This window comes from Bos mutus, chromosome 14, assembly GCF_027580195.1.
Source record: "Bos mutus isolate GX-2022 chromosome 14, NWIPB_WYAK_1.1, whole genome shotgun sequence".
Classification (NCBI taxonomy): Eukaryota; Metazoa; Chordata; class Mammalia; order Artiodactyla; family Bovidae; genus Bos; species Bos mutus.
In genome coordinates this window covers 72,584,443-72,608,337 of record NC_091630.1, presented here as the reverse complement: position 1 = coordinate 72,608,337, position 23,895 = coordinate 72,584,443, and the positions used below count along the sequence as shown (strand labels likewise).

General features: G+C 47.5%; 1 protein-coding gene across 1 annotated transcript in view; it reads right to left on the bottom strand.

Moving 5' to 3' along the window:
* Positions 1–23,895, bottom strand: part of FAM135B (family with sequence similarity 135 member B) — a 149,157-nt gene that overhangs the window by 59,177 nt on the left and 66,085 nt on the right. Inside the window, 3 exon segments of the mRNA XM_005904046.2 lie at positions 13,309–13,435; positions 16,399–16,572; positions 21,464–21,534. Of these exon segments, the coding sequence (XP_005904108.2) occupies positions 13,309–13,435; positions 16,399–16,572; positions 21,464–21,534 (372 nt within the window).

Sequence of the window (23,895 nt, the reverse complement as noted above, 5' to 3'; positions counted from 1 at the left end):
AATTCCAAGTATGCCTGGGAAATGCAGTCCTTAGAGATGCCTAAAAGACTGCAGTAAAAAGGAATGAAATTGTGCCACTTGCAAAACATGGATGGACCTAGAGACTGTCACACAGAGCAAAGTAAGTCAGAAAAAGAAAAACAAATATTGCATATTAACACATACATGTGGAATCTAGAAAAGTGGTATAAATGATCTTACTTGTAGAGCAGAAATAGAGACCTAGATGCAGAGAACAAATGTAAGGGAAAGAGAGGGGTGAGATGAATTGGGAGACTGAGATTAACATATACACACTATCAATACTATGAGTGTCTATGAACACTATGAATACTAATGAGCATCTACTCTACTCAGGGGTCTGTAGTGGCCTGAATGGGAAGGAAGTTCAGAAAAAAGGGACGTATGTATAACACATGGCTGATGCATTTTGCTATACGGTAGAAACAAACCCAACATTGTAAAGCTACTATATTCCAATTAAAAATTAATTTACAAAAAGAATGAAGGGTATGTGGGAGCATCTCTGCAGTTTCCTCCAGACCTCCACCCCACCCAACTCCAAGGTTCTGCATTTCCTGATTTAGCCCATCTGCATGGGTGGGCTCTGCTGGGGTCTCAGAGCATAGACACTAGGGAAATCAGTTCTAGAACCTCCAGCTTCTGGCTCCTGCATCAGCGTCCCTTCCACTAAGACCGCAGTAAATAGAAATGGCCTTCTCTCTGACATCAAGACTTCCTTTGGAAGATATCTGCCCAGCTAGACGTCAAGAAAGAACCAAATGAATAACTACTCTGCTAGGCAACGTCAGTTGCAGGCCCTTGTCATCTATCAAGAACCAGCTGAGAGAAGTGGGTCCCACAAATCCATTAGCAGTGAAATGCTTTATGTTCAGACCTTGTTTTCACATTCACACAATGCTAAATATATCCTGGCAGAATGAGAGCCAACACCCAGCCAATTGCCTCTGTGGCCAGAACTGTGTCCTCCTCTCTAATTCGCTCATTAGTATTTGCAGTGGTCAAGCGTTTGGTCTCCATTTCTTATGGCCCCCAATTTCCTTGATGTAGACCCCCCACCATGACCTGTCATTATCTCCACAAAGAGGACAAAGGTAAAGAACCCTGGACACTGTCAGCTCAGTCCCAGGGTCCTTAATTCCTGTTCTGCTTAAAATTCTGGTTATTGACCAAGTCTGTCATCTGTTTCCTCAAGGGGTGACCTGGTTTCACCCTGAGAAAGGAGGGTAAAATGTCCTTGGAGTGATTTAATTTTGAATATTGAGATGAATGACTATGTCCTCATGGAATGCTTTGAAATGATAGAACAAAAGAGACTCATTAAACAGTTATTACTTTCAGGCAAAATGAGAGAAGTATGCTTAAAGTGCAAATGTAGGACAGACAAATCAGCAGCTTATGGTTATCTGGGTTAGTCAAAGAAAGCTTCACATAAAAGGTAATGACTGAATTGGGTTTTGAAGGCTAACTAGGAGTTCTCTGGATGGAGGGAGTGATGGGAGGGGTCAGAGAAGGATATTCTGGGCAGAGAGAATAGAGATAAACATTCCCCTTTTGTGAGATAAACATTCATCTTTTTAAATGTAACTCCTAAATTCAGGTGAGGAAACCTTCCTTTTTCTCCTTTGCCTTTTGCTTCTCTTCTTTTCCCAGCTATTTGTAAGGTCTCCTCAGACAACCACTTTGCCTTCTTGCATTTCTTTTTCTTTGGGATGGTTTTGGTCACCGCCTCTTGTACAATGTTATGAACCTCCATCCACAGTTCTTCAGGCACTCTATCAGATCTAATCTTTTGAATCTATTCGTCACCTCTACTGTATAATCATAAGAGATTTGATTTAGGTCATACCTGAATGGGCTAGTGGTTTTCCCTACTTTCTTCAATTGAAGCCTGAAGTTTGCAATAAGGAGCTCATGATCTGAACTACAGTCAACTCGCAGTCTTGTTTTTTTTGCTGACTGTATAGAACCTCTCCATCTTTGGCTTCAAAGAGTATATAACCAATCTGATTTCAGTATTGATCATCTAGGGATGTCCATGTGTAGAGTCATCTCTTGCATTGTCAGAAGAGAGTGTTTGCTATGACCAGTGTGTTGTCTCAGCAAAATTCAAGTAGTCTTTGCCCTGTTTCATTTATCCAAGGCCAAACTTGCCTGTTACTCTAGGTATCTCTTGGCTTCCTACTTTTGCACTCCAATCCCCTATGTTGCAGCTTTCCTGTTAGTTTAAATAGTAAAGAATCCACCTGCAATACGGGAGACCTGGGTTCGATCCCTGGGTTGGGAAGATTCTCTGGAGGAGGGCATGGCAACCCACTCCAGTATTCTTGCCTGGAGAATCCCCATGGACAGAGGAGCCTGGCGAGCTATAGTCCATGGGGTCGCAAAGAGTCAGACATGACTGAGCGACTAAGCACAGCTCCTATAATGCAAAGAACATCTTTTTTGGTGTGAACTCTATAAGGTCTTTTGGGTCTTCATAGAATCATTTGACTTCTTTTGGCATTAGTAGTTGGGGCATAGACTTGGATTACTGTGATATTGAATAGTTTGCCTTGGAAACAATCCCAAGATTGTTCTGTCATTTTTGAGACTGCACCCAAGTACTACATTTCAGAATGTTTTGCTGACTATTAGTCTTCTGCTGACTACCATTTCTTCTAAAGGATTCTTGTCTACAGTAATAGATATAATGGTCATCTGAATTAAACTTGCCCATTCCCATCCATTTTAGTTTACTGATTCCTAAAATGTCAATTAGGGTCACCTAAAATAGGAAAAGGAGTACGTCAAGGCCGTATATTGTCACCCTGCTTATTTAACTTATATGCAGAGTACATCATGAGAAACACTGGGCTGGAAGAAGCACAAGCTGGAATCAAGATGGCCAGGAGAAATATTAATAACCTCAGATATGCAGATGACATCACCCTGGCACAAAGTGAAGAGGAACTAAAAAGCCTGTTGATGAAAGTGAAAGAGGAGATTGAAAAAGTTGGCTTAAAGCTCAACATTCAGAAAACGAAGATCTTGGCATCTGGTCCCATCACTTCATGGCAAATAGATGGGGAAACAGTGTCAGACTTTATTTTTGGGGGCTCCAAAATCACTGCAGATGGTGACTGCAGCCATGAAATTAAAAGACGCTTACTCCTTGGAAGGAAAGTTATGACCAACCTAGATAGCATATTGAAAAGCAGAGACATTACTTTGCCAACAAAGGTCCGTCTAGTCAAAGCTATGGTTTTTCCTGTGGTCATGTATGGATGTGAGAGTGGGACTGTGAAGAAGGCTGAGTGCCGAAGAATTGATGCTTTTGAACTGTGGTGTTGGAGAAGACTCTTGAGAGTCCCTTGGACTGCAAGGAGATCCAACCAGTCCATTCTAAAGGAGATCAGTCCTGGGTGTTCTTTGGAAGGAATGATGCTAAAGGTGAAACTCCAGTACTTTGGCCACCTCATGCGAAGAGTTGACTCAATGGAAGACTCTGATGCTGGGAGGGATTGGGGGCAGGAGGAGAAGGGGACGACAGAGGATGAGATGGCTGGATGGCATCACTGACTCGATGGACGTGAGTCTGAGTGAAGTCCAGGAGTTGGTGATGGACAGGGAGGCCTGGTGTGCTGCAATTCATGGGGTCGCAAAGAGTCGGACACAACTGAGTGACTGAACTGAACTGAACTGAAAATGGATTATTGTAGCCATTCACACTTGAGTGTGAATCAAGTTTACTAACTCTCTTTATTAGGAACTTAGCTCACAACCGAGTTGTAGTGATCCCTGACCAACAATTATTTTGTTGATTATTTGTAGTGATCCCTGACCATCACTTATTTTGCAAGTCTCCCCATTCGACTTCAATTGCAGTTCTGACATCCATCTATCTTTCTTCTCTGCTCAACTCACCTCTTCATTGCCCAGGTAATTGTTCTGTTCTTTCCTGGACCATTGCGCTGGCCTCCAACCTTGCCTCTCTGGCCTCAGCTGTAAACTCTACTCCAATCAGTCCTCTACATAACAGCAAGGATGACAACCCATCCTGTCATTCCAATCCCTGACTTGCCATATTTTTGTGGCTAAGCTAGCTGCCAGGGTTCCTAACGATCAGACCACTGTGACCGTCCCAGCCCCATGTCCGTCCACAATGACCTCCCTGGGAGTCCCCAGAGGACCCTGCCCTCTCACTCCCTGCCCGTAGCCCTGCTAACACTCTTCTCCAGCCCTCCTCTCCCGGCTACAATCGACAATCCACTCATTTTGACTCAGATTAGAGACGCTTCACTCTGAGAAGTGTTTCATGACTGTTTCTGAGTTCGGGAAGCTTGACCCTCATTTGTGCCTCCCTAGGAGACCCCCAGCCAAAGACTGACCCCGTGTGATGTGGGGTCCTCATCTCTCCCTTGGCTGTGCTTGTCTAATCCATCAGGGGGGTAATGAAAATAGGTATTCTATAGAAACATGCTAAATAAAGTAATAGGTAAAAACTCCAACAAAGGATATTCTCTCAAAAAAAGAAAGATGGACCACATGCTTTGGGAGGCCCCTAGCAATGCCTAGCTTTGGAAGATGGAGGACTTGGGAGGTCACTAGTCATGGCAAAAGGTGGATCTAAATTCAGTCTTACATCCTGAGTACCTTCTAGTTGAACAAGCAGATTCAATTTCCTCCTGCAAAGAAGCCTGCCCTCAATCACTGATTTTTTTTTTTTTAATGAAAGTGAAGTTGCTCAGTTGTGTCCGACTCTTTGTGACCCCATGGACTGTAGCCTACCAGGCTTCTCCATCCACAGGATTTTCCAGGCAAGAATACTGGAGTGGGTTGCCATTTCCTTCTCCAGGAGAGCTTCCCAACCTAGGGATTGAACTCAGGTCTCCTGCATTGTAGGCAGACTCTTTATCATCTGAGCCACTTTAGTTTTGGCATGTAGGATCTAACTGCCTGACCAGGGATTGAAATCAGGCCTCCTGCATGGGAAGCATGGAGTCTTAGCCAATGGACCATCGGGAAGTCCCACCCCAGTATCCTTGGGACCAACCCCCTGACCCCATTACATGTTTCTGCAGAGCTACAGCACCGTAGATGACCCTTTCTTAATGTTTATCTTGCATGAAATTATTTTTTCAGTATTTTTTTCTGGCCAGATTGTAAATTCCATGAGACTACAGATGGGGCTAATTTGTTCATGGTGACATCACTCAACCTCACACTTGAGCATTAACTAAAATACTATCTGAAAAAGTACACACAGAATGGCTTCGACTTGAGTTCTTCAAAAAATATTATTATTTGCAAAAAAGGAGCCAACATTAATATAATTATTGATTCAAGAGATACCCGTGTTGAATGCTTGATGCCAAGCATGGCAGACGTGGTCCCTCACTTACTAGAAGATTAAAGAAGACAAGCAGGTGAATAATAATTCCAAGTGGACAGAAGGCAGGGGTCAGATGCAGTCATTCCTGGGCTCATGTGCCAGGCCTATCAGGGACCTTCTGCCTGGTGCTGAGCTATTTGCTGAAGTTGTTAGAGCTTCAGTTTTCTCAATTATAGCATGTGAACCTATGCAGGGAGCTGAGAGACAGCATATTAAAAATATCCAGCAAGAGCCTAACACGGGGAAGTGTTTGATATATTTAACTGGTACAATTACGTTAGAAGGCAAATGTGATGTGTGGTGTCATGATTTCATCATCCCTGGAGAACAGGATGGGAGAGAAGACAGTAGAGAGAGAGGGGTATGCCAAGGGGGAGCCCCCTCTCCCATCTGAACCAAAAGCAGAGTTTACAAAGTGAGCAGTTTTCTTCTCTTGAGAGTCCTTTGGACTGCCAAGAGATCAAACCAGTCAAGCCTAAAGGAAATCAACACTGAATATTCATTGGAAGGACTGATGCTGAAGCCGAAGCTCCAGTACTTTGGCCTCCTGATGCAAAGAATCAACGCATTGGAAAAGACCCTGATGCAGGGAAAGATGGATGACAGAGGATGAGATGGTTGGATGGCATCACCAACTCAATGAGCATGAGTTTGAGCAAACTTCAGGAGCCAGTGAAAGACAAGGAAGCCTGGTGTGCTGCAGTTCACGGGGTCACAAAGGGTCGAACATGACTTAGCCACTGAATAACAACAAAAGACAAGAAGAAACAGGCTCAGAGAGGTGAACTGACTTGCCCACACTCTCACAGTTCACCCGTGGAAGAACCTGGCCTACCGGGTTTTCTTCCTCCAAATCTGGTGATATTGCCTGCATGTCCTGCTGCATCCACATCCTGCAATTCACTCGGTATGTGTTTATTATCTTTTAATATTTATTTGGCTGCATTGGCTCTCAGTTGCAGCACCTGGACTCCAGCTGTGGCCAGTGGGCTCAGAAGTCACAGCACGCGGGCTCAGGTGCTCTGTGGGTTGTGGGATCCTAGGTCACCGACCCAAGATCAAACCCGAATCCCCTGCACTGCAAGGCAGATTCTTAACCACTGGACTGCCAGGGAAGTCCCTTGGTATGTGTTTACTGAGCGTCTGCTGCACTGGACCCTGATGACGCAGTGAGGAAATGCAAGGCAGTCTGGGAAGGAGGGTACCATCCTCTCCTTTCCTAACTGACACCTCCCATCATGCCTTGACTCTCTGGAGAGGAGCAAGGCATCTGAAAGCAGGCAGTGTGGAATAAAGCAGCTCTTCACTAATGAAAAGGGTGGTGCATAAATAATCAATACTGTAGACTTCTGCACGAAAAGCCCATTTCCACTGATTTATATCCTCTTTTAGAAATAACCTGTACAATTATATTGCATCCATAAGCAGACTGATGTAACGGAAAGCCCATCATAGCCCAGGCACCATTTAGCAACCTACTATTTAGTCCCCAGGATTTTAAGGAAATTAGATAATCATTTAAATGAGACTGCTGAAACTGTTTGGCAGAGAGGGAGAGGGAGAACACAACAGTGTTTGCCAACTTAATTCTCAAAATAGTAGAAGGTGGACTTCCCTGGTGGCACGGTGGATGAGAATCTGCCTGCCAATGCAGGGGGCATGGGTTTGATCCCTGGTCCAGGAAGATCCCATATGCCCTGTGGGGTAGCTTGGCTCATGCGCTACAACTGCTGAGCCCTCCAGAGCCCACAGGCCGTAACCACGGAGCCCATTCGCCACAATTACTGAGGCCTGCACACTCTCGGGCCCATGAGCCACAACTAATGAGCCCCTGTGCCGCAACTACTGAAGCCCACGCGCCCTAGAGCCTGTGCTCCACAGCGAGAGAAGCCACTGCAGTGTGAAGCCTGCACGCCACACGTGGGAGAGCGGCCCCCACTTGCAGCAGCTAGAGAGAGCCAAGGAGCCAATGAGGGGGACTCCCCTGGCGGTCCAGTGGTTAAGACTGCCCTGCAATGTGGGTGACGAGGCTTCAATCCCTGGTCGGGGAACTAAATCCCACCTGCCATGGAACAGCTAAGTCCACATACGACAACTAGAAAGTCCAAGCACCTCCATGAAAGATCCTGCATGAGACAACAAAGATACCAGCTAAGACCCAATGCAGCCAAATGAATACGTAAATAAACATTAAAAAAATAATAATCCAGTGAGGTCTCATTTCAACTCGCCTGTGCCTCCAACATTAACTGAGCACCTGTGATGTGCCAGCAACTCGGATGGACCCCAAGGGCAACAGAAGGGACCTCACCCCACAAGCTGGGAGCTGAGGCTGCCGTGTTTGTTCACCCTACGTCACCATCCTTGTGCAGAGCCTGAGGCACGGGAGGCGCCTAATGATCACCTGACTAGTGAACAAACCAACAGCAGTGTCTCTCCTTACGGCATCCTGATGAGGTGTTAACAGTAATAACAAGCGTCCATGTCTTATCCTCATAACTCCGGATCCCCACAAGAGGGACCTGAAGATGCTCACAAGGAGCAAGGGTGTATTTAGAGCAAAGGGTACAGAGGAAAGAACCCAACAGAAATGGAGCAAAAAGGAAAAAAATAAAGAAGAGCACAGTGCATCTGGGAGAGGGGAGATTTCCACGTGGAAGTCAGGCCTGTGCCTCAGTTTCCCTCCACGTGCCCACCCCCGACAGGCACACGCCTCCCATCAGTGAGGGCGGGGCTGTCAGGCCACAGAGCTCAGCACAGAAGGACTTGCGAAGCCACGCACATGTGTGCACGCGCTGGGTGAGCACCATGCCCTTCGAGGAAGATGCTGCTCTTCACTTCTCAGTGATCCAAACAAAAGGGAGCCGGCATTTCCTCTCAAGGACACACGTTCCTCCATCTGGGGAAGCACCTTCTAAGGGAAGTGGAGGAAGGAAGGCCTTCACGTTGGCGGCCGGCGTGTTCCTCTGAGGCACAGTCCTCTGCTCGGGCAGCATGTCTTCTGTGATCGCCGCCGGTGAGCACAGGACTGGCGAGGCTCAGAGCACCAGCACGAAATAGATCTGTGGGAAAGTTAGAGGCCTAACCATCTCCCGACTCGGGCTTTTGATCTCTTTCATCTTGATGTTCTCAAATTCTAGGATCTCAGCCACTCATTCACTCAACAAAGCCTTCCTGAGCATGTGCCCTGTGCAAGGCACACCCACGGGAGCCAAGCAAACATTCACCTGCCTGGGCAGAGCAGACGAGCCCAAGCCCTTTCTCTGGTTACCATCAACCCAGTGCTGATTAACCGAGGGGCTTCCCTGGTGGCTCAGTTGGTAAAGAATCTGCCTGCAATGCAGGAGGCCCAGGTTCAATCCCTGGGTCAGGAAGATCCCCTGGAGAAGGGCATGGCAATCCATTGCAATATTCTTGCCTGGAGAATTCCATGGACAGAGGGGTCTGGCAGGCTACAGTTCACAGGGTCACAAAGAGACATAACTGAGCAAATAATACTTTCAGTTTTTCAGCAGCTTAAGACAGGTGGGGAGTTGGCATCAGGCTGAATTAAAATGCCAGCTTGGCCCCTGCCCAGCTGTGTGACTTTACAGATACGGCTTAACCTCTAAGTTTCTTCAGTTGTCAAAGGAAATAGGAAACTGTTTTGTGGAAATGGATGGAATCCACATGCATCAGTGGTTTAATAGAGTATCTTGGTGTAAAGCAGGCATTCAGAAATGTGATTTCAGGGACTTTCCTGGTCGTCCAGTGGTTAAGACTGTGCTTCCACTGCAGGGGGTGTGGGTTCAATCCCTGGTCTGGGAAGTAAGATCCCACATGCTGCACATTGAGGACAACAAATAAAAGCAGAATTTAAAAAAAAATGATTTCAAATGATGAGTATCACACTTTTCACTTGGAAAAGTGGGAAAAAGTGCTCCTTGGAAGAAAGGTTATGACCAACGTAGACAACATACTAAAAAGCAGAGACATTACCTTGCCAACAAAGGTCCGTCTAGTCCAGGCTATGGTTTTTCCAGTAGTCATGTATGGATGTGATAGTTGGACTATAAAGAAAGCTGAGTGCTGAAGAATTGATGCTTTTGAATTGTGGTGTTGGAGAAGACTCTTGAGAGTCCCTTGGACTGCAAGGAGATCCAACCAGTCCATCCTAAGGGAGATCAGTGCTGAATATTCATTGGAAGGACTGATGCTGAAGCTGAAACTCCAATATTTTGGCCACCTGATGCAAAGAACTGACTCATCTGCAAAGACCCTGATGCTGGGAAAGATTAAGGGCAGGAGGAGAAGGGGATGACAGAGAATGAGATGGTTGGATGGCATCACTGACTCAGTGGACATGAGTTTGGGTCCATCTGGGAGTTGGTGATGGACAGGAAGGCCTGGCATGCTGCAGTCCATGGGGTCTCAGAATCAGACATGACTGAGCAACTGAACTGACTGACACTTTTCACACAAACATGGAATTTAAACATTTTAATTACTCCTTTGCCTCACACACTAGATCCCATGACCCACTGAGGGTAAAGACTGAGTTTTGTTCATTTTTGTCCCTGCGGCACGCAGAGGCCAGCAGAGCGGAGGACTAGCAGATAAGTGAACAGACTCCCAGATTCCGCCACCCAAGGAGGCGGGGCTCTGAGAACGAGGGGAGTCCTAACGTCTGTGTCTCTCCACAACGTGGCTCTTCCTCCCCCGGGCAGTGGAGTGACCCCACTTCTTTCAGCGAGAAGAAAGTGAGTGTGCCCCAGCTCCTGAGGAAAAAAGGCTTTCTCCCGACTGTGAGTCACTGGATTCCTGACCTTCAAGTAGAATCTGTCAGACCCTGAGCACTGATGGTCAATTTTACGTGTCCATAGGGCCCATCCGTGGTACCCAGATAGGCAGTCAAGTGTTATTCTAGACGTTTCTGTGCAAGTGTGTTTCAGAGGAGATTCACATTTAAATCATGATTTGAATCATGGGTAAAGGTTAGTCACACAGCATGGGTGGGCCTCGTTCAATCAGTTGAAGATATTAAAAAAAAAAAAAAGACTGACACACACATTACCTGTCCTCCCCACTCTAGAGGAGAAAGAAGCCGGTCGTTCAGTCAGCAGATGGCCTTTGGACTCAAATTGTAACTGTCCCCTGGGTCTCCAGCCTACTAGCCTGCTCTGCAGATTTTGGACTTGCTGGCCTCCATATTCACATGAGACAATTCCTTAAGATAAGTCTGTCTATCTCTCTGTCTCTTTATACATGTGTATATGTGTGTGTGTGTATGTACACATGTGATCTTACTATCCTATTGATTCTGTTTCTGTGGAGAATCTGAATACACCAAGCACAAGTCAAGTGTCCTCAGTTGTACCAGGAAGTGTCAGGATATCACAATATAAGAGACCACAGCGAGGACTCAAGGAGGCCTCCAGAGTGATCTCACCCAATCCTCTTTCTGATATTGAGAAACCGAGGCCCAGAGAGGGCAATTATCTGGCTCAGGGTCACACAGCGGGGTGGAGCGGAAGCCAAGAACAGGGAACATCTAAGACCCTCCACATCCCTCCCACACGACAACACAAGGCTCTTGGGGTAACATTCAATTTAATTATGTGGACAAACGCAAAGAAAAATAAGACCAGCAGAGGATTTTATTGAGCACTTTTGTGCCAAGCTCTCCACTGCAGGATTTTATATGCTTATTTCATTTAATCTTCTCAGCAACCCTTCGAGGCAGGCATTAGTATCCTCTTTGACAGATAAGCCATGAGTGGGAGAGGGAAAACAGTTCCCCTGGGGCAAAGCTGCTGGCGTTTCTGGAGGTGGGAGGGGAAGGGGATGCAAGCTGCAGCTTCAGCCCTAAATTGGAAGCCCTCTTTGCTTAAGATGCTGCAGGCAAGAGCAAGGCTGCAGGACCAGAGACGCCTGGGCTCCTGGGGAAGGAGGCGTGTCACGTCATGGCAACTCTCACCCCCCGAGGATTTTTCATGCCAATGACCTTACTTTGCTGTGAATCTCTAGTTCCTGCACATGTCTCTGCACACAAAGGCTTATTTTGAAGGGAACACCTGTTCCCTAATCGCTCCAGCTGATGCTGCAATCTCCACAGATTGTGATGTTATTTGCTAATGCACTGGGCTTCTCGGGGACTTGAAGGCACAGCCCGTGAGGGAGGCGGGGGAGTGGATTTTATTCCTTGCTTGGCAGCCCTTGCCTTGCGGGGGGCGGGGGGGAAGGCACAGGATGGGCACGGGGCTCTGAGCCCACATAATCAGATGGGACCCAAATGGAACTGGTCCTGAAAATAGCCCATTGAGCTGTGAGCAAGTTCACCACTGAGCACCCACCAATAAGCTATTTTATCTGACTCTTGTGAAAGACAGAGATGTCTTCTTTGACACACATCCCCAAAAATAGCCAAGAAAAGAATGGAGGGGGAAAAAAAAGATACTGTATCTTGCGCCCGCTGTGAGCCTATTTCTGTACTAAAATCCTTTCTAAGATATAGGTATTGTCCCATTTTAGACTGAAGGAGCCTAAATTTTTACAGGGTGAATAGAGTCCGCCACATCACAAAGTATTGAGCAGAGCAGATATTTGAAAGCATAGCCTTCTCTCTGCCTCATCACTGCAGTGATGCTCGGCCTCTCCAGATGTAACAGAATCAGACAGGCGGAGATGATCTACACTGCTCCTCATCCCAAGCCACACCAGGTCCAGGGCTTCTGAACGGTTCCCTCTTAGCATCCAGGTGTCCATGGAGATGCCTCACTCTCCCCCTGCTCTCTGTCTGCCATCGTATAAGGCAAGGAACCCCTCTGTGACTCAGCTCTCTCACTGCTCAGAGTTCTATATCAACATGACCAGGTACTTGGATCAGTCATCCATCCAACACACACCTCCTGAGGGTTAACCACATGTGCCGGGCATGGTGCTGGGCCCTAAGGATGTGGAGTTGAAGGCACTGGGCTCTGTCCCCAGCTGTCTGGAGCCCAGTGGAGGAAAGACAGAGATGCCTAGAGTTGACTGTAGAGAAAGCATTTGGGAGGGAGAATTTCTTGCTAGGAGATCAGACAGCACTTCTCAGAGGGGCATTCGAGGATGTGCAGACAGGCACCCAGGAGTTCCTTCAGGACAGACACCCGATCACCATCATACCCTGTGCTCCTGTGGTCCCAGCAAAGGCTCATGTCTGGGGATAGAAGTGTCGTCAAAGATGCATTGAATTGATCTACAACCCCTGATATGCCCTGATGTTCCAAACCACGTTGCCTGGAAAAGAGAGTCTAAGTCGGAGATTTTCAGGTGGGTCTACTGGGGAGGTCTCAGAGGCAGAGCATATGCAGGAGTGAGAAGCAGCATGGGACAGAGGGAGAGGCTGGGCTATGATATGGTCACGATAAAGCCTTCGGTCAAGCCTTGGGGGGTCTGGAGCAGGGATGGAACTTTTTACCTATTACAGCAACGAACACACATACTCACCTGCGAGGTTATTGAGTATCAGCAACCCCACTCTACAGGTGGGAAAACTGAGGCTCAGAGAAGTGAGCAAATGAAGGATGGAGCCAGGTTTTGAAATGAGCTTATGGTCAAAGGGCTTTTGAGGTTCCACATGGTCCAGGAGGGAAAGCCTCTTACAACATGTCCCATGACCTCCATGGAACCATATTTTTCAAGGGGCCATATGACAGGGGTACCACGTGAAGACCCTCCTCTCTGCCACTACCCTGGGGGCTGGCATTAGGAATGTGATTGATAAATGTAGCAGCCAACCAAAGAAGGAACGGATGGGTCAACAAGAGATAAGGATGGAGGGAGCAGAGAAACTCTATATGCGGCATCTGAAATGAACAGAAGTCTCACAGAACAGACACAGCCTGCCAAGTGAGGTCTGCAGTCTTGGGGCCACTGCCCCACGCAGACGTTACCTCTGAGGAGGTCGGCTTGCAGTATCCAGCTCCGAAGACCAGGTTTTCCAGGGAAAGGCTAGACTGCTCTGGTCCTGTGTCTGGGCCGCCTTTCCCAAGCCAGGAGCCTCTTCCTGGGCGAGTAAAACTGTAAAGAAGTGAATTGAAAGAATTGAAAATGTGTCTAACTTTTGTCAAAGGATGTAAAGGAAAAGATGGTGCCATTAATTCAGCCTCCTTGACACTGTTGCTGGGGAGCCTGAGATAAGCCATTTAGAAGAGATAGTAGGTGGTCCTAGAGATAAAGAACCAGCCCGTCAATGCAGGAGACACAAGAGATGTGGGTTCAATCCCTGGGTCAGGAAAATCCCCTGGAGGAGGGCATGGCAATCCAACTCCAATATTCTTGCCTGGAGAACCCCATGGACAGACGAGCCTGGAGGGTTACAGTTCACCGAATGGCACAAAGTCGGACACAACTGAAGCGACTGAGCACGCACACACAGCTCACCCCCGAGGGATGCTTGGGTGGGACATTTATGGATGCCACCAGGACAAGTGGGTGTAACTGGCACATGAGCTTTGGGGCCAAGGATGTCACACATTCCACTTTGTCTATAAATGCCCACAACCTGCTTGATGAGATGCATGGAGGCAGAGGTGACTTAACCACAGGGGAAGGCAGCATGGGATCTTGGGCAGAAAGACAAGGGGAGGCTCCATCTGATGTGGTATGAGTCCTACAACTACTCCTGTCATTGGTACAACCCAGAGTGAAGTCCTCCAACCCCCAGGCCCCTCCTGAACCTCTGTTCTTCTGTGGGAGAAGGGAAAACAATATCCACCTCCACGACATGACCACACAGAAGTTTCATAGGATCGTGGATGTCAAAGATTTTCACTGTGTCAACACTAGTTAGAAACTCTGTACCTGTTCCACAGACAAAAATACAGACCCTGCTCAGCTCTGCAAGTCATCACAAGATTAACGAGCACAGAGAGATGGTAACCATCCATCTTAGGATCAAGGGAGATCAGAAAAGCCCATGGGAGTTGGTGGTGGTTTAGTTGCTAAGTCATGTCCAACTCTTGTGATCTCATGGACCATGGCCCACCAGGCTCTTCTGTTCATGGAACTCTCCAGGCAAGAATACTAGAGTGGGTTGTTATTCCCTCCTCCAGGGGACCTTCCTGACCCAAGGACTGAACCCTGTCTCCTGCATCTCCTGCAACTGCATGTGGATTCTTTACCCACTGAGGCCTACCAGGGTTTAAATTCCAGCTCCATGGGGAAAGTTTTAAACCTCCCTGTATCCTCATAAGTCAAAAAGGTTGATACCAGCACCTTAACAGTGGCGTTGTCTGAGGATTCCATGAGTTTAGCCACGTGCAAGTACAATGTCTGGCAAAGAACAACGATGCAATAAATGCTAGAAGTTCTTGTCAATAATACCACAAAATCATAAAATCTAACATAACCATTATTCTATTTATATAGCTATTGTTAATAATACCACAAATACAATCCACTCTAATAGAATCATGTCTTGGAATTGTTTAGAACCGAGATTTGAAGCAACTCTACAGTTTAGCTAGAATGTGGATAAATGGAACACTGCAGTAGAAATGGAGAATTTGTGTATGAGCCATGATGCTCATGGCACATTCAGAGGACCAACTGCAAATTAGTCACTAGAATAACTCATCGTTGACTTCAGTGTGACCTTGAGCTGCCGAGTCCCTCAGGTGTACCCAGTTGAGGTTTAAACACTGAGGGTTAAACAGACCTGAGTCTGTTTCAGGGAAGGATCTTTTAAGGTAAAATTTTCATTCCACACCTGCTTCTTCCTCGCTGGACTTAACAACTGATGCTAAAACTGCTTTTCTGGAAAAACTGGAGCTTGCCCTACTTGACAGGTATTTCCCATAACCTTAAAGGGTTCCCAAACACTGTGAGTGAACTCATAGGAATCCTTCCTGCAGAGCCCAGAGAACAGAAGGCAGGTCTATTTTTACCCCCATCCCTGGAGAAGCCTCAACTCTGCTGGTGAATTTCTATCTGCGCCGCTCTCTGGCAAGGTGGCTACAGACAAACTTGCAAAGAATTATTTCTGTTAGGAGGTTAAACTTTCTATGCAGAAGAGCTGAAATAGCCCCATTAGCAGGCAGAGCCCAGGACGGAGCTCAGCAAGCAGATGGGCATGGTGACCAGGGAAGTACAGCATGGTCACATCACCCCACCAAGATCTCATTTCCTACATGCTGACCCCAGCAGGGGATCAGGACACTGACCCCTACCCAGCCATGAGTGGGGACTGGAGTCTCCCCAACCTGCATTTCAACCCCCAGCACTGAGAAATGTCCTGAAAAGGGACATCAGGAAAGTTCCCTTCCAGAAACTGCATAATACAAGATTTCATCCCCAAATATCTCTCTGCTTACATGTGTAACCCACACCCTCACGCATGGAGGAGGTTTGAAGTGAGCTGATGGCACCTCTGGTCCTGCCAGGCATTTGGATGAAGATGCCCGGGTATGATAGGACATGCTTGTTGTTGCCAGTTCGGGCCCTCTGTTGTGGCATTCATAGAACCTCAGTGCACCTTGAGGCCATGGAGATGCTGGGACAATTCCCTGAAGAGAAAGCATGGGACCACTCAGGTGGTCCTACCCTTAAACAAACAGCCACCGGAGGAGGGGGCAGAAAACTGCATGCTGGGCACTGTCCTCATGTGAGACTCACTAAAACCTATGTGGACAGCCCCCATGAGTGTCCTGGCTTAGAGATGGAGACCGTGTATCTCAGAGATGTTAGGTGGCTTTTCAAATAAGGCACAGTTAGAAAGAAGCCAGGTCAGCTGAAGACAGCAAGTTGAAACCATTCAGCTCCTAGGTTCCCCATCCATGTCCTCCCCCAGGCCCCTGTCCACCTCTCCTCTGCCCCTCAGGGAGGCTCAGAGCTGAAATTTGCAGCCTGGGGGAGCTTCTCTGGTCTGCACTGATGTCCCCTGGGCAGCTCTCAGCATCTCAGCCACATGGGAGACTCAAGCATAACAAGGAAACCAAAGCGGTCACCCTGCCCCCAGAACCACAGGACATGTAACCTCATACCTGATCAGCGGCTGCTGCAGGGCCACCAGGGCGGCGTGGATGGTCACCGAGATCACCGACAGGTGGAAATAGTCGAACATGACGGGCACCTGGTGATGCAGGCCTCTCCGGGGGTGGAAGTGCAGGCCCAGCACACGGCTGCTGATCACGGGGACCCCGGCCATGTCCCTCAGCCTGCAAGGGAGGGGAGTGATTTACATGAGTGGTGGTGGCGTATCCCTGCCTCCAGGAGAGTCCCATGGCAACCTTGCCCACACACAAACACTGTGCACCCATTGGCTTATCCAATCCCTCCCTGCAAATAACTCTGCCAGGTAAAAACTTTTTTGCCATGATGGAAAAATGAAGCAACCGAGGCTCAGAGATGGAAAGCAACCCCCGGGACCTCACACAGCTGCTATGTGGCAGAGCTGGGCTCACACTCTGCTATCACGGATGCCGAGCTCACCTTGCAGTGATGAAAAGATGCCCAGATACTTTTCCAGGCTCAACAGTGAAGCCCTCCTGGACTCCCATGTCCCAGCGTGCTCTTATGTTTCCCCCATGGGCCCCCAGCACAGCACTTCCTTGCTACCACTGTGTTTTCTGCAAGAGTCCTACCTCTTAAAGGCAAGAACTGTGACTAATTCACTGTTGAATCCCTAACACCAAACACAGAATTGGGCACACATCAGAAATCAGTCAGATATTTGTTTATCAAAAGGGATATGTGACTGAATGAATAAATGACCTCCGAAGAGCAATCGAGTCTGATCAGTTTCATCCAGGATTCCCCATACCTCCTCTCTCGTGTTTTGTAACTGATGGAGACAGAATTCAGTTATTTGGGGGGGGGGGGTCTCAATATAGGAAAGGACTGAACTGCCTTCAATCTTTCCCACCCTAAGGCTGGGAAAGATTGAGGGCAAGAGGAGAAGGCGGGTGACAGAGGGTGAGATGGTTGGATGGCATCACTGACTTAATGGACAGGAGTCTGAGCAAACTTCAGGAGAGAGGAAGGACAGGGAAGCTTGGTGTGCTGCAGCCGATGGGGCTGCAAAGAGTCAGACACAACTGAGCGAAAGAACAACAAAACGACAAGGTGGGAGAAAACAGAGATGAACTGGATGGCATTGAGAAGAAAATCAAACAAACACAAAACAGAGAAAGGGCCCTGGTGTTTAACTGGAGGGGAAGAGATGGCGTAAAGAGCCGTGTGTGTCCAGCTGAGGTCTTTCATGTGTAGCCTCAAGGACTGAGCCTGAGAGCAACTAAGGGAAGGCACACAGGGGTGACCTGTCCCTTGAAGTAAAGAGGAATGTCCTGATAGGCAGGACTGCCCAGGACAGGGTGGGATCTGTCGGGGAGAAGTGAGGCCCCCATCCCTGTGCAAGCACACGCTCATGGCTCTTGGTAGAGCAGCAGTTTCAAATGCAAGGTCAGGCTAGAGCAGGTTTCCCAGCCTCAGTGATACAGACCCTTGGGAGCTGAACAATGCTCTGCTGGCGAGTGGGGTGCAATCTATGCATCATGGGATGTTTAGGACTATCCCTGGATCCCACCCACTAGAAGCCAGGAGCACCCACCCCCTGCCCAGAGTGACAATCAAAAATGTCCCCAGAGGGCCCTCCTGGCCATCCAGTGGTTAAGACTCTGAGCTCCCAATGCAGGGGCATGGGTTTGGGTTCGATCCCTGCTCAGGGAACTAAGGTCTTGCATCCACGCTGTATGGCACAGCCAAAAAATTAAAATGTGAAAAAAAAATTTAATAATGAGAAAATGTCTCCAGATTTGGCCAAATTCCCCTGGGGGACACAATCATCCCATCCACACTGAGAACCACTGGACAGGGTGGACATTCAGAGCCCTTGCGCCCCTGACATCACCTGGCATGCTCCTCCGTTTTGATCCTGCTCAGGCCTAAATGGATCCAAAAGAAGCTGACTGCCTGGGTCATGTTTCAAAGCCTGAAGTCTACCCCCAGGATGTAATAGAGATGCTTTGTCATTCCTAAACCCAATTTATGAAAATTAAAAAATATGGCATTTTCAAGTCCTGCCCGGCCTCTGGCTTCCTGTTCCTCTTAGCTAATCTTATACTCCAAGGAAACACTCCGCTCTGATGGTTATTAAGTACTTTGTGCTATAGGGAGGAAGTGACCCACGGAAACTTGCGCCACACACATCTAGGAAGCCACAGAGAGGAAGACGACACTGATCCCTGGGCCACATGCTTGGCCCGGCTTGGATATTCCCTCTCTTAATCCTCATAACAGACCTGTGAAGTACAGAACCTGTAATGAAGCCTGTCTTATAAACGAGACTACTGAGATTTAGAAAACTGCCGGAATGCACCCAGTGTCTCATGGTCAATGAGCTCAGAGCCCATTGCTGAGTTACATTTGCTTTGGGCCAGTCCCCGGCACGTAGCCTCTCTGTTAACTACTATTCTGATGGTAATAAGGCACGTTTATTGTATCTCGCATACCTGATCATTTCCCACCCTGGAGGGCTGGGTAGGGGAAGACTTCTAGGCTGAGTTTAGGATCAATGACAAGGTTCTGTGATCCAGTGGAAATGTGTGCCAGGGAGATATGGATGAACACCTCTGAAGGAAGAGGCGTAAGAATATAGATCAGGGGGTCCTAATGAAATTAATAAAGTGAGTGAATGATAGAAATCCTAGATTGTTGAGAGGGAACATGAGAACAATAGAGACAAGGACTTCACTTCTGAGTTTATAGCTTAGAAAGAAGGCCAGCTTCATATGGGGCTTCTGAGTTCCACATGGTGCTAGAACAATAAGTCCTGGGGATGGGGTGAGGAAGGTAAGATTTCTCAAGCATCCACAACCCCTCCAAAAGGTAAGCAGAAGTGATGAGAGAAGCAGGTGGCCAGAAGGGCTTGGGGTGCAGATAAAGACAAGCGTGAGGAATCTGTGATGCTGAGCACAGATCCAGTGGCAGGCCCATGGACAGATCCTCCTGCCAGCCAAGCCATGAGGCATTACCATCTACATACACATCAGCAGGTGTCTATTCTCAAAGCAGAGACATAGTCAGGTTTCTAACATTTTAGAAATGGTCCCTCTGATTCAACACCCCATGTTATGAAAACTCCCTTAACAATCAGACACATCTCAGGGATGGGACAGTCCTTAAGAAAGGAAGCAAAGCTCTAACAGGAACTCTGAAATTTGAAGGGTTTGGGAATCGTTCCACTGGCATCAGCCCCTTGGCCACCTGATCTCCTATTCCCCACCGGAGAAGGCGAAGCATTTGCTGAAGAGGTTGTGGGGTTCAGAAGCGAGGATTAATTTGCATCAAGTGGTCAGACTGTGCTGACATTGTGCTAATAAAACCAATGGAAAAGAAGCACCTCCATCTTCACCTTAAGCCTAATCAGGGGAGTCTTCAAGGGGGCATGCCCTGTGTCCCCTAGAATAGAAGGAACACAGGTCCTGGTGCCTGACGTATCCTGCAAAGGTCCTCAGGAAAGAAGCTGAGGGTAGCTGGGAAGGCCAAAGAAGAGTGAACCGCAATGGGGTGGGAGTCCCCACCAGCGTGAGATGAGGATGAAAGTGCTGTGGTCATTATCCAAGAGCCAGATGTGAAGTCCCCAGAGAAGAATCTGCCAAAAGAGCTTCTGGCAAGGAGTGAACGACCCAACCATAAGAGGCATCATTATTTCAAAGAACTGCAGGGGTTGGAGGAGAGGGGAACCAGCTAAAGGGCCTAGCTCCAAGGAGTCACAAGCACACCCCGAGAGTAGATAAAGCAGTGATCCAGCATCTACCCTGTGAAGCGTCCTGCCTGCAACTGAACCCATGAAGCATGACTCCCAGCGCCATCTGCAATCTCCTCCCTCGTCTCTGTGCCTGACCCTGAGAGGCCCACACAACCCGGGCGGAAGGAAACAGGAAGCTGTAAAAGAGGCTCCACAAACCCTTTTGCTACAGTGGGAGTTTCCCACCCTGAGAAATCTCGGAGCTGGGGTGCAGTGGAGCCAAGAGGCAGTGCCGATCCCAATAATCGTTGGGATCATTCCCCATTGGGAATGGACTTTTTCATACCTGAAAAAAGAACTATTTATGACATGAAAGAACAGGCTGTGACATGACTGTTTCACCCCTAGGGTAGAAGGAAGAGGCCACAGAACAAGCTTAAAGGAAGCAGTTATGAGAAAAAGGAGGGTTGCTTCCTTACTGAATCAGTAGGTTATACATCAGTGGATTTTCAGAGTTGAAACATAAGAGCAAAAATTCAGTGTAAAGATGAGGATCCAGGCAGAATCTCCTCTGATGCAGAAGGGGCCTTGAGGTTTATAGGCTTATAGGGTCAATCATTGGAGAAGGCAATGGCACCCCACTCCAGTACTCTTGCCTGGAAAATCCCATGGATGGAGGAGCCTGGTGAGCTGCAGTTCATGGGGTCACTAAGAGTAGGACACAACTGAGTGACTTCACTTTCACTCTTCGCTTTCATGCATTGGAGAAGGAAATGGCACCCCACTCCAGTACTCTTGCCTGGAAAATCCCATGGATGGAGGAGCCTGGTGAGCTGCAGTTCACGGGGTCACTAAGAGTAGGACACAACTGAGTGACTTCACTTTCACTCTTCGCTTTCATGCATTGGAGAAGGAAATGGCAACCCACTCCAGTGTTCTTGCCTTGAGAATCCCAGAGACAGGGAAGCCTGGTTGGGCTGCTGTCTATGGGGTCACACAGAGTTGTACATGACTGAAGCGACTTAGCAGCAGCAGCAGCAGCAGGGTCAATCATCTAAAGACCTAATTAATACTGCATTGCAAGTGTATGGGGGTGAGTGCTGGAGATAAGAAGGTGCTAGTGAATAAAGCTGGGAAGTCAGGAGTTGTCGGTGTCTGCAGCCACTGAGCAAGCTGCCTAAAAGGCACGCAGCTTGAAATGACCACATAGATATTGCTTGTCCACGTTTCTTCAGCTGATCAGGAACCAGGTTTCTAAGCGAGGTTCTGAGGTTCATGGCTATCAAGATACCCTAGAGCTGGAGAAGGGCTGAGCAGAGGGAATTGTACCATCACGCTTGAAGGATTCCAAGGACACTCACTGTTGTTCACTGTCCGTAAAGTGCAAATCCACCTTGAGCTGGAAATCGACTTCACTTACGGCTTCTTCCACCTGGAAGAGAAACAACATTTAAGGATTGCAGGAGTCAGATCTGGTTGAGAGAAAACACTGAGGTGGTCAATTTCCCAAAGTTAAATAATAATAATAATAATAATAATAAGCTCATTGCAAAATAAATATCATTTATGTGTAAAGCAGAATTTCCATGTTCTATGGAATTCTGGTGGCACAGGGCGTCCATATTACATGGAAAATGGAAGGGATTTATGCAGTCAGATTTCAGGAAAAGTCAGTTTACAGGAAAATAAATGTTAAGTCAGTTTTCTAGCTTGCAGGACTGTTGAGAAACTTATTTCCCAAAGAGATTTGATCTGGAATCTTCAGAAGCAGAGGTGAAGGGTTCTTTGGCACCTGCTTTGGAAAGGTGAAAGCAGGGAATTTCCACAGAGGAAACCCCACTTGGCTAGAGATGGGAAAATGATGGAGGTGGCATTACTTGTGGTGCCTTCGAGGGGCTGGCACTATCCTTCAGGTTCAGAGAAGGAAATAAAGTCACTTCCCAAGGCAACTCAGCTTCACAAGAAAGCGGACCCTGCACTTTTGTCTTGCAATCCATTACATGTAGCCTTTTATGCTTTCAGACACTTCAGCATTTCACATCCTACCTGTGACTGTTTCCATTCTCAGCTTTTAAAACACCGTATTCTTTGACTAGCACGGGAACCTATTTGTTCTACTTGCCAACTTCTCACGCACACCTAAAAGATGGTGACCCCAGGAGTCACTTGCTAAAAACCAGATCTCACTGATGCCCCCATTCAGGAAACCCAGGTGAGTACCACATGCCTGGGACGGGGGTCACCTCCTCCTCACCCTCAGGCCGGATGGGACCATTCTCCTCCATGAACCGCAAAACCATGTTGTTGTTGTTTTCTATCTTAGCATTCAATGCTTCCTATAAAATCGTCTCAGCTTTATAACTTTGGGGTTACAAGCCCATGAGACAAATATCAGGTTGGCCAAGAAGTTCATAACATGGTACATAAAAACCCAAATGAACTTTCTAGCCAACCCAATATTAACTTCTCAATGGACATGAATTTGAGCAGACTCCAGGAGATAGGGGAGGACGGAGGAGACTGGTGTGCTGCAGTCCATGGGTTTGCCAAGAGTCAGACATGACTTAGCGACTGAACAACAACAATGTTAGCTGCGGACACCTTCTGTTTAGTCCTCATCACATTTCTTACTGTGTTTTGAACAAGCAGAAAACACTTAGGAATCAGGCAGTTTTCACATTTCCATCGCAGGTTTCCAGCTTCTGAAAAAACAATCCCCGGATCTGGCCACGCTGAGCTGGCATTCAGAAGCTCCACTTGGCTCAGGGGACTCACTGAGAAACTCCATCTGCCTGTGGCTAAACCCCTCTGGCCACTTTCTTGCCTAGTGTCCCCTGTAATCTGATATCATTAAGGGACAGACTAGGCTTAATCCATTCTGGATCCACAGCTCCAGGAAAAATGCCCCCCATGTGAGAGCATTCATGAATAAATGTGTTTCTTCTCCACCCCCACCTGTAGATTCTGTTTCTTTACAAGAATGCCCTCATTCTGCAGGGATGGAAGTCTCCTACCCAAAAGCCTCTTCGGAAGCATGTTCCTGGTTAAGCATAACTTAGGCAGAGACATATGGATGAAATTTATCTTTAGCTTCCCAGGGTTTTAAAATTTGTGAAAAAAAAATCTAAGCATTTCAAAGTTCACATTTTGCTGAATCTGAGAGCTATGAATAACTTCCTCTCTTAGCTTTATTTTGCATAATCATGCACCCCGCTTTATACACAAAACCCAAGCAACTCAGCCTCTTGTCACCAGCCCCTGGGGAGCGAGACTGGCAAAACCAGCCCTCCTAACCACCTCCGAGCATGCATTTGTCTACTGAACAAAAATTCACTGTAGGCTCCAGTTTTAAACTTGCTGCAAGGCTCTTTGGAGCAAAGAGAGAAATTCAGGAGCAGGATCAGCTGTCGCTAGATGGAGCCTGGCTATGACTTCACTGAGGTCCCAATACATCTTTAATTGCAAGATGCTCCAGAAGGCAGTCACTGGTTTCTTGAACCATTCACTTCTCTCATTTCTTCATTACCTGCCTCTCTCTCCAAATACACACTCTCACATGCGCATGCGTGCACGCGCACACACACACACACACACACACACACACACACACACACACACACACACAAACTTGCTCTTCCATTGCCCTGCCTTATTCTGGTTAAAGAGATGGCTTCCTTTCAAGGGTGTTTTTTTTGTTTAATTGAAGAAGAGCTGACTTACAATGTTGTGTTAATTTCTGCTACTTAGCAAAGTGATTCAGTCATGTGTGTGTGTATATATATATAAAATATGT